The sequence below is a fragment of the Setaria viridis genome, chromosome 2 (assembly GCF_005286985.2).
Source record: "Setaria viridis chromosome 2, Setaria_viridis_v4.0, whole genome shotgun sequence".
In the NCBI taxonomy this organism is placed as follows: domain Eukaryota; kingdom Viridiplantae; phylum Streptophyta; class Magnoliopsida; order Poales; family Poaceae; genus Setaria; species Setaria viridis.
This window is the reverse complement of record NC_048264.2, coordinates 31,246,725-31,258,090: the sequence shown is the minus strand read 5'-3', so window position 1 is coordinate 31,258,090 and position 11,366 is coordinate 31,246,725. Positions and strand designations below refer to the sequence as shown.

The 11,366-nt window shown below is 43.2% G+C and overlaps 1 protein-coding gene and 1 pseudogene across 1 annotated transcript; one reads left to right on the top strand and one right to left on the bottom strand.

The window, feature by feature from the left end:
* The first annotated feature begins 3,192 nt into the window (after positions 1-3,192).
* LOC117845493 (uncharacterized) lies at positions 3,193-4,471 on the top strand. The gene has a single exon (XM_034726550.2). It carries the CDS (start codon positions 3,373-3,375, stop codon positions 4,291-4,293), a length of 921 nt encoding a protein of 306 aa, XP_034582441.1. The 5' UTR covers positions 3,193-3,372; the 3' UTR covers positions 4,294-4,471.
* Positions 4,472-7,803: 3,332 nt separating this feature from the next.
* LOC117846407 (putative UDP-rhamnose:rhamnosyltransferase 1) lies at positions 7,804-9,503 on the bottom strand (annotated as a pseudogene).
* Between the last annotated feature and the right edge of the window lie 1,863 nt (positions 9,504-11,366).

Below are 11,366 nucleotides of genomic sequence, written 5' to 3'. Positions count from 1 at the left end.
GGAGGTTGGCGGCCCGTGGGGTTTCAAAAGGCTTTTATTTATTTGGAAGAGGTTTTGGGGAATTTAAACGGGTTTTGAGGTGTGCGTTTAAACAAGACTTAGAAAGGGAACTTTTAAGAAGAGGTTGAGATCTATAGGATGCGACATGGTGAGAGTTTGCATTAGGATTTGATTTGGGAAATTTATATTCAAATTACCTTTGAATATTAATTCGAGGGTTTTAGAAAAGAAAGTATTTCTAGGATTTTGGAGATGACGATGGATGAGATCAAGGGCTGAGATTTGGATAATCTTCAGAAAGAAATTAGAGTAGGGATCATTATAGATGGGTTACTGGATTTGGATTTGGAATTAATATTTGAATAAATTCAAATATTATTTCTAGGATTTTTAGAGAAGGGAAATATTCCTAAGGTTAAAAAAAGAAAAGAAAGCTAGAGCAATCAAATGCATCACACATGTGAGTTAAATTCATAGTTTGATTTACAAATTAGGTTTTGAATATTTCAGGAAAAGGAGTTTAGTTTGTATTTGAAGAAATTTTTTAAAAAAGTACGTATTTTTAAATGCTCCAAAAAGTGGATTGTTACCGTTGCTTTTGCAGTCTTTCAATAATGTCATCCCAATCCAACTACCGTATTGGGAGTGTCACAACTCCTCCTTTATTTGGGGAGAGTTGGGGTGAATTATTGGGTTGTCCTAATAATTATTGGGAAAAGGGAAAGATAAAGGCTCTTCCAATATGGTAGTTGGATTGAGGAACGGGGATCTGCTGGAGATGCTCTAACTCCCAACAGGGAGTAGAAGCTCCAATTAACATGTAAGATTTTAATGTAGTTCACATCCTATTAATATTATTGAGCTATATTAGACATACATACATTAAACCACCCCAAATTAACTTAGATAAATGATAGTCAAAGAACAAACACTTAATGGATGAAAGGGTCTCTAGCCTAGTGGTTAGAGTACCTGAGTAGCACCAAGCAGGTCTAGGTTCGACTCCTCGTGGAAGCGAATTAAATGGATCTGGAATAAAAAAATTATAAAAAATAGGTAGGAGCTTCCCCTGCTGACTTCGGTAAAAAAACACTAAATATATTCTTCTTTGTTGCAAAAGCAATACTTCATAGACCATTCCAACTTATTCATGCTAATTTATCTTTGGTTAGGATTACTCCACTTTTGTGGTACCACATGAAAATCTTAGTCCTCAAGGGGAGTTTTAGATTGTACAGTAGGTTGTTTTGCAATTTGTATTCCATTATTTATGAGTGCTTTATGCATAGATCGGTTGGAAAATGTCCATTTTGATGTGGGCTGCATCTAAAAACATCTCTACTATTGTTTCATTATATTGGCAATTCTCGCTACAAGGTTAAACGGATCCACGAGTTTAGTCACTAATAATCTCTCCTAAAGATTATGTTTATAGGACACTACTCAAACTTTAGCCACAGATGCTTTGTTTTTGCGAACTATATTATATAGGTAGGTTTGGATATTGACCTCTAGAGTTTCCCAGCCATTTGTCACTATTGGAAAACTCACTATCGGTCCGGAGCATTGGTACCAGCCAACAAGAGGTCCGGTGCTAATATTAGCATTAGTACAAGGTCTAAATTTAGTTACCCCAGAGACCTTTTAAGTACATGTTGGTGTTACCACCTAGTACTAATGCTACTCCAGAAGCATGAAGCACGAAGTTATTGTCGATCACCATGAAGCCACGTCAATCGTGACCATAGGGCAACCCTCAATCCCATGTTGCTACAATTTCACAATATGTCATTACCACTAAATACCAGAAAATAGTGCTATGCACATTACTATGATGCTGATGGAAACCACCGACATTCTTCATGCATAGATTTCAATTTGGTAACAAATTCACCATATGCACCAAAAATATAAGTAAGGCTTTAAAAAAGGAACCGAAAATCTGATGTGACCTTAACTGGAATTACTCCGTGGAGGTAAAAGTATTCGGATTAAACCTAGAGGGCTGCAACAAAAGTGAACCATTGGAAGCTAGTATTAGCCAAACCAGGTAGAGAATATGTTATAGCTGATAAAACTTTATGATCACATATTAGCAATGTAGATTGTAGCATGGTAGGAATGGAGACAAATGCAACACAGATACCAGCAAGCCCCTTTCAAAACACACAAAAATAAAATAATTAACTTTAGCCAGACCCATAATCTGATATTATGCCAGAAAAAATGGAAATAGAAACCTATCCTTGGTTAAACTTTGTGCACTACAATTGCAGATGCTATTATTGGTTGGAATTGAAATTTTCTTACTTCATGGATGGAGTTTCAGTAAACAGCTTTTCGAGCGTCACATGTATAACCATAACATTTAATCCTTTTATGATTTGTGTTATTCCCATTGTAATCTACCTAATGCTGTTCAAACTCATGACATGTCTTGTTGTTACCGTGTTCTGGTCATCTCTCAGATCAGCCTTGTTGTCACTCCACACGACTCAAAACTGAGTCATTATCATTTGGGGGTTCCTTGTACACCTCGCTATGTTTTCTTGATGTATTATGCTTTGCTGGAATCAAAGACTCTTGCATGGATTGCCTGAGAAGAACTTTTGAATAAAATGCAATCATCTCAGTGGAGACCACCTGAAAGGATCCTTGTCAGTCTAACGTGTCTCTGTACTAGTGCTAAGAGAGTCGCAAAACCATGTTAATAAGGAACAATTAACAGATTCACTTTTCTCACTTAACAAGTCCAATTAGCATCACCGGACAATATACTTTCAGGTCATTTGAGGATCCCTGTCCTCCAATGATAAATTGATAATCCTCATTTGGCAATGGAAATGTACTGTGACAAATTCAGCAGGTTGGTAAAGCATAGACGGCAGTTCAGTGGGCATGAGCACAGGATGAGCCTGCCAGTTCGGGTAAGCATTAGGTTTGGGGATTTGAGAAAGCTGGCCTCCTTGGCTCCTTGCATCTTCTGATGCTCTCTCAGTTGGGTATGAATTAAAGTCTTATCAACATGTTTAAAACTGAAGTACGCAACAACTTCCATATCTTTCATGACAGATACAGGTCTTTGATCTCAGCTCTCACAGTACAGTCGCGGTTTTCAAACAATCATGCAATCTTTGTACACTGTCGTACAAGCAACTCCTTCGCATCATTCAAACTTACTCAACGTCCATCCCTCCCGACATCGATCGCCTGGACCAACCCTCCCCGCCTGCGTACACGTCCACCTTTTAAGCCTCGCAAAAGTTGGTCATCGATCGATCGCGAGGCGAGCACCCCAAGAAAACATCAAGCAAGCCGTTGATCCGAGAACAGTAGCAGTTGCCCAACCACCGTCAGCGCGGCGATCGAGCCATGGGCGGCACGCCGCGCAACAGCATCGGCCACATCCTGCCCGGCGCCGGCTTCTTGGCCGTCGGCCTGTGGCACCTGTTCAATCACATCAGGCTCTTCTCCCTGCGCCCGGACGCGTACGTCGCGCCGGTCTGGTTCCCTGCGCCGGGCGTCCGCCACCTCGAACTCATCCTCGTCATCGTCGGCAGCGCCGTCGAGTTCGCCATGGAGATGTTCGTCGACCACTCCACCTTCCTCCCGTTCGACGCCGACGGCTCCATCCCGTCGGACCGCCTGCACAACCACGAGCACGCCATCATCTGCCTCGCGCTCCTCGTCTACGCTGGCTCCGCGCTCCACCTCGACCGCGTCCGGGCGCGGTGCCGCGACGCGATCTCCCTGCTCCTCGTCGCCGTCGTCTTCGCGCAGGAGCTGCTCGTGTTCCACTTCCACTCCACCGACCACGCCGGCTTCGAGGGGCAGTTCCACTGGCTCCTGCAGCTCGTTGTCGCCGCGTGCCTCGCCACGGCGCTCCTCGGCATCGGCTTCCCGCGGAGCTTCGCGGTGAGCCTGGTCAGGTCGGCATGCATCACGTTCCATGGCGTGTGGCTCATGGTCATCGGCGCCATGGTCTGGGTGCCGAGCCGGGTGCCCAAGGGCTGCTCGCTCGTGGAGGAGGACGGCCGCGACACCGTGCGCTGCCATAGCAAGGCCAGCCTGCATCGCGCCAAGGCGCTCGCCAACCTGCAGTTCGGGTGGTACCTGTCCTTCATGACGGTGTTCGTTGTCGCACTATACCTGTACGTGTGCAAGAGGTATCCTGAGGAGGCAGCGTACGTGCGGGTGCCGGAAGCCAGCGAACAGGAGGAACAGCTGCAGGAGCGCAAGTGCGGTGGCGGCGAAGATGTTCATGGATTCACGCCGTTGGAGATCGAGGTGTAGCTGGCCAATTGTAGAACATGTTCCTGCGTGTACACTTGTACAGTAGCTTGCATGTGCGATGATGAATTCATTGATCTCTTCGTGCTCATGTACAATGTAGTCAAAAGCTAAGGTTTATATGTGCATTGTGTATTTTTTTTTTCTAACCACTGGACACTGGTGCATGTTTTCTTTCCAACGTTCCTATCCCTATCATCTTCTTTTTTTTCTTTTGCGAGGGTTTATATCCCTATCTTGTTGTTGTACCAACTAACAATGCTCTCTTAGTAATTGTAAAAGTAAAACGCATGTGCGTTGTAACGGACCAAAAGTTTGTTTTACAAGTTAATTAATATATATATGCTGGGCATATTTACATGTTGTAATTTACAGGTGAATACTTAGATAAAACCATGAAACTTGTAACAATATTATTTACAAATTAAGTTCATAGGCACATTTGAAATAACACTTTGAACCAAACCAATTGCCTGCCTAACGGAAACCTAGATGCAAGACTTCTGAAATGTTAATTCATTCATTCACATATTCTCAAATATTTGAATCAAACTTTTTTAACATGGTTATCAATAATTAAAATTTTATACAGATTGATAATACAAGAATGATGTTGTTAGATTCATTAGATTGATATTAAATATTAGATTCATAATCAAAAAAAATAATTTCATAAAATATTTAGAGAATATATAAGCTTCTATTAAATAGGGAGACTTTGATGTGTGTAGCGCCATCATGATTAATCCTTTCCTTTTATTACAGAGAAAAGCAATGTAAGTTGTTCTAATCCTAATAAGAATATTTGTGTTACAATTTTAAGAAAACTAAAATCAGATCTTTTTTAGTGTTTACATCCTCAATGTATGCAACTTTTGAGATATTTTTTATTCTTGTATATGATGTGTCTAGGAGTGATACATGCGTTATAAAAGTAAATGCTAGTAAGAATTAGTAATTATGTTACTATGGTTTTTGCTCCAAATTAACTGTACCTTGTTACTTTACACAACGATTTTATGGAACGGTACATTTGATACTGTGTATAGCCAATACTAAATGTACATGACTAGTATGTAAAAATCGATAGAAGAAAATTTTGCAGAACTTCTTTTTACTATAATTTGATACATAAAGGTAGCTCTCTCCAACAGTCACAGGCGTCGATGTGGGAAACATGAGTAGGTACCTAGTGGAACCCTTAGCCACACATCTAGCCACTATTTAACCTGTCATTATTTTATAACACCAATGTTCCTACTCTGGCTATTACTATTTAGGTGCTGCTCTTCCCATCTAGTTTTTCTCCAAATAGTCTCCTCTGCAAACTTCTAAGGAAGTTCCTGATTTCTAACCTCCTTGTAGGCCAAGTTCTGATGGTAGCTTCTTGTTCATAAGTTATGTCTCCAAATTAAGGTAACTAGTCGGCCCGGCATTTTCTTTGAACCGTGCATTTGTCCCTTCACTGTGTGACGTCGAACATATAAATGTGAAGAAGTTTTTCTTGAAGAAAACTGGCAAAAATCTTTTCCTGTTTTCGTACAACACAGCCAAATATTTGATGTCCTGGACCTTGTACTTGTTTACCATGTATTTCCATAATCTCTCGAACTCTTCCTCAGTTATGCAATTGAAAAACAATGTCAAAAAAGTCAACTGCAAAGTTCGGCTCCTTTATAAATGCGGGATCCAGTAGGATCTCTGCTTTTGAGACAATATGGAAGACACAATTTCTGTGTGTTGCTTCCAGGAACTCTAGTGCAATCGCTGCCCTCATGGCAGCGTACTTGTCTGTAATTATAGATTTGGATGCCGTGCCCCCATGCATGTAAGAATTTTCAAAACAACCATCTGAAACTAGGTATAGTCTCATCACTAAGGACCGCACCAGCAAATAGAAGGTTGTCACCATGGCCATTTATTCCAACAAAGGGAGCAAAGTTCAAGTTGTACCCATTTGTGTGATAGGTATTGTCAAAAATAACAACATCTCTATAATGTGCATACCATCTCCTGCTAGCACCATATGCCCAGAAAATGTTTCTGGCCGTAGAATCATCATCGGTATCAAAAGTGAAGAAAAACGCAGGATCGTCACTTGCTGCTTTTTCAGAAACTGAACTACTTGTGTTATATCACTTTCTCCACACTCCCGCAAAATTTTTGTTTAGTAGTTGCTAATATCTTTCTTCACCAAATTTGTGTTTTTCATTACACTCCTCAAATATGATAGGAATGCCAATATCTTCCAGTTTGGCACATTAACTTCTATGAACAACCTAATCATTGCTTTCTCTTGTTTTGAAACATATCGATGTGATCTCAACAGTTTAGCTAGTGATGGCGCAAGGAGATTGTGGTTGTGTTCAAGGATCAGCCTACTAACTGTCCGAACTCCATTTTCCTTCTCACAGTCATCTCTGCCTGGCAATTGGTCTTGTCAACAACTTTGCATCGCCGTTTTTGCTGCTGAGACAAGTTCTGCTTCATCTGCAATTATTCGTAATCCTTTTCTCTTCCCAACAACACATTTGTAAATTCTCCTTGCCCCATTGACTTTTTACCTCTTGATGTATATGTACCAGATTTTTAGAGTTGAATATCCAACTATTAAGGCATAGCTATTGTAGAAGTTGTAAGCCTCCTCATGTGTTTGAAACTCCATGCCAACGTGTGGTGCATGCTCGCTTTCCTGCCCACCTTGGCTTAGCGACATAGATGTTGCCTCTACGTTCTCATTCTGTTTGAAATCTGTATATCCTCCTGGTGTATCTATGTCTGCATCTGCACTCACCACAATATCTGCAAGATTCACCTCGTTGATTGATATGCATGGCTCGCCACACAAAATGATTTGCTCTGATTGCTCTGTTCCTTCATTTGTCTGCAGGTCATCAGGTAACTGGTTAGCAACTCATGGCCCCCAACTCTGATTCAACTTCCACAACTTCTTGCCAAACATGATTAACCTGCATCTTTTCAATCAACAGACAAAGGTAATCCAAATCGTTTGTAGTTATGCCCCTCTCTAGAGTTATTTGCTCCTCATCCTTTTTGCCCTCTCTGTGTTCTGACAAGTTTAATGTGTGATCTCAATGAACGCAGCCCGTGGCCCCGTGGGTGATCTCAAACTTGGCGTTTCACAGATGCAATGGCGCACACGGCAGCCAGTACTCGAGCAAAACTGCAGGAGGGTGATCTCCTCGAGGCCAGGAAGCTGCAAGCTGCCAAGACCCAACGGCCAGCATGATGTGAGTTTGTAATTGAATTGAATTTGGGCTATCCATAGCCCTAAACAACACTGCTAATTCTTGTACATATGTATGTGCTGTTCAATTTAGTTTCTTGGTTTGTGAAACGGACATTAGTTTCCTCGAAGATTGTATATACAAGAATTAGAAAGTATGATTTGGGTTTTGAAGAAACACATACTAGAAGCAGCTAATCAATCACAAAAGGCTCTATTTTGCATTTCACACACGGCCCCAAATTCCTGGAGATGGCCCCGGATGATAGTCAAAATGAACATCAAGTTTTTTTTTATAATGGATGAAACTATAGAGTACAAATAAAGATGGTAAGCTGCTGAAATAAAAGCCTTCATCAACCATGGTGATGGTGCCTCTAGGAAAGAAAGGTCACCGTAATGCAGTTTTCCGCCACCACCACGGCCGCCGCGCACCTTGTTGGTTTGACTGGAACTATCCCTGTTGCTGCCTGCTGTAATCCGACAGGCAGCGGAGGAAATCTCGCACGCACTGATCATTCACCTCATCACTTCCGAGCACTTCAGCGAGGTCCCGGACCTCTGCCCCGAACTCCTCGCCTTCGCCCTCCACCATGACCCTCCTCAGAGCAACTGCAACGTTTTCTGCCGTGAACGAGCCGTCCTCCTCGTCGCGCGCCACCTCGACGGCGATCTTCTTCTCCACCAGGTGCCGGGCGTTGAGGCCCTGGTCGAACAGGAGCGGCAGTAGCACCAGCCTAATGCCGCGCGCGAGGCCCTCCGTGATGGAGTTCAGGCCGGCGTTCGTCAAGAACCCCCCGACGGATCCGTGAGCCAGGAACCTGACCTGAGGCACCCAGCCGCGGCAAACGAGTCCCCGCCCGCGGACCCGCTCCTCGAAGCCTTCCGGCAACCCGCCGTCGCCGTCCCCGGTGCCGGAGTCGGCCGGCGCCCTGTACGCCCAGAGGAACGGCATGTCGGACGCCTCCAGACCGAGCGCTATCACCTGCAGCTGTGCACTTGCCAGCTTCACCTCGCTTCCGAAGGCCACGTACACGACGGAGCGCGGCGCGTGCCCGTCCAGCCATTCCAACTCCGCCTCGTGGCCGATGCCTTGTGTCGGCGGCGGAGGGAACAGCCCGAGCGGGATCACCGGTTTCTGGTAGAGCTCGCCGACCAGCTGCAGCCACTCCGGCTCGAACTCCCTGCTGCTCCGGACGCCCACGAGCTTGCTGTCCTCGATGGACTTGGCGATCCGGTAGCCCTCCGACACCTCGGAGTCGTCCGGGACCATGCCGGGCTTGAACATCGCGCGCATCTCGTAGCCGCGGTACGCGACGGTGGTCGGGAACGGCACGTAGTCGGGGACCGAGGTGAAGTGCTCCGGCTTGTTCCTAGGGTTCTCCCCGAGGCCCATGAGCGCCCGCGGGGATCCGAAGAAGCCGAGCGCCGCCGCGCTGAACATGCTCACGAACGCGCACGGCACGCCGTGGCTCGCCGCGGCCGCGGGCGCCCAGTACGCCGCGTAGTCGATGAGGACCCAGTCGGGCCTCGACGCCTCGGGCCCCTGCAGGATGTCCGACAACTTGGCGGAGAACGCGGGCTCGGCGCAGGCACGGCCGCAGGTCGTCGGAGGGGAGGTCGATGGTCGCCTCGGCGCCCTCCGGCAAGCGCTCGACACGCGGCAGGGGGACGTCCGCGACACAGAAGAGGCCCTCGAGATCCGGAGGGATGTCGATGAGCCGGCGGGTGTTCCTTGGCACGGAGAGGAGGGTTACCCGGTGGCCTTGCAGAACTATGCGCCTCGCGAGCTCCGCGAACGGGAGGATGTCGCCAAAGGCCAGCCATGGCACGATCACGAAGTGCATGCTGCCGCTGTTGGTGGTGGCCATGGCAATGAAAAGCAGAGTTTTCCCAAGAAGATCGTAGGAGATGGCTTCTGTTTTCTTTGGTATGCAAGAGTTTCGTGATCAAATAGACCAGGCAATGAGACAATCAAACGGCATGGCTGCGCCGTGGATGATAACGAGGATCCATTTTGACCCAGCAGATGCAACATTGCCGATAAATTACTGACAAGTAGCCGTTGTCTTGCAACATTGGGAGTAGACCACTTCTTTTTTCTAAGACCTGGTTCAGATCATGGCCCCAATAGTAGTTGCCTTTTGATTTGTTCGGTTTAGAGGATGCTCGCAACAAGACAGTCGCACTTGGACAACTGCTACACGCTATATTTGATGACATTTACTCTGTCCATCCATCACTTGAGTGATTTGAGATCTCTCCTTACCCGAGTGCCAAATCACCCAAATCTCTACAGATTAAAAATCTGCGTGATTTGAGGCCTGCCCTCACACGGGTGAATTTGGCACCCAAATCACCTCAAATCACCTAAAATAACTGGGTAATACAATTTGGGTGAAACAAGGATACTGCCCACCCAAATTTAAATACATAACAGATAATATCAGATTAACAAAATCATGAAATATGATCGAACCAAACAAAAACACCAGACTACTCAAAATAACATAACTGTCGAATAACCCAAATTTAAATAGAAAAACAAAATTTAAAAGCAAAAAATTCTAAAACCAGAAAAATACCAAACTATAAAAATAACAGATTTGTCAAATCACACAATTTTAAATAAAAAAACATATACTTCCACAAGAACAGATTACAAAAAAAAACAAATTACAGATCATATCTAGCAGAACATATTGTGAAAATGAAAAATTACATATGGAGTGTGAAAAATATTACATAGCATTATGAAGAAATATCTTCAAACTTCATAGAGTAAAAATACTTGAAAGCATTGTAATATATTGATGAGCATATTCAATTGCACAAAAGAAAAATTACATACGCAGACAGAACAAATGACAAATGAGAATATCCATATAAATTTAGTACATTACAACTGTATATGAATGAACCTACTCTAGATAATGCATTTAGACCATAACATGTATCAAATATATTAGAGCAAAATAAGTTGGCAGATGATGAGATAAACATATATAAATTGAACTGTATGGGTAATATGAAATTTTTCATAATTACTTATCAATTATACCTAACAGCTTACCAACAGAAATAACATATCAAATAACAATTACAAAAGATAACTGAGATTATACCTAAGAATTACAAAAATTCTATGAAAACAAAATACAAACTTGTCAAATATTGAGATTAATTTACAAGAACAAAAGTGACGAAGACCCATCAAAAATAACATGCCATTAATGCTAAATTTATGATGCAAAAAAAACTAATGTTTAGTAAGAAGGAAATGTAAAAATTAAAAGAAATCACTTACACACACCCTGACAGATCTATGACAACACCAAGTACAACATATATATCATATAGAAAAGCATGTGACACATTTCAAAAATCAAAATAAAAAGCGTAAAATAATAAGGGATAATATTAAGACAACACAAGGTCGCATATGATTATAAAAATACAGTCTAACACAAACATTAAAGTCTTACATGAACATAAGATAATAGCAGGACAACTAGCAACATGGATAAAAGCTAAAAACCCTAGTAGAAACCAATGATATCAGAAGCTAACTTATGAGAATGAAAAAAAAATTAGAAAAATCAAGCATCAAAGACACTGTAAATGTAAGACAGGGATATAGGGAAAGATGAGAAGACACACATACCATAATCACACCTTCCTCTTCTTAGAAGCACCAGCTTCAACATCATTTTTGCCTTTGTTAGCTGTCTTGTCATCCAACTTCTTCTAGGCATTAGAAATTCTGTTAAGCCTCTTTGTCCAATAATCCGGATCCACCCCAGATATGTATTCATCAGAGTTGGCATCC

What these genes read in the sequence shown, in the direction of transcription:
- LOC117845493 (XM_034726550.2), top strand. Translation starts at nt 3,373, where the DNA reads ATGGGCGGCACGCCGCGCAACAGCATCGGCCACATCCTGCCCGGCGCC.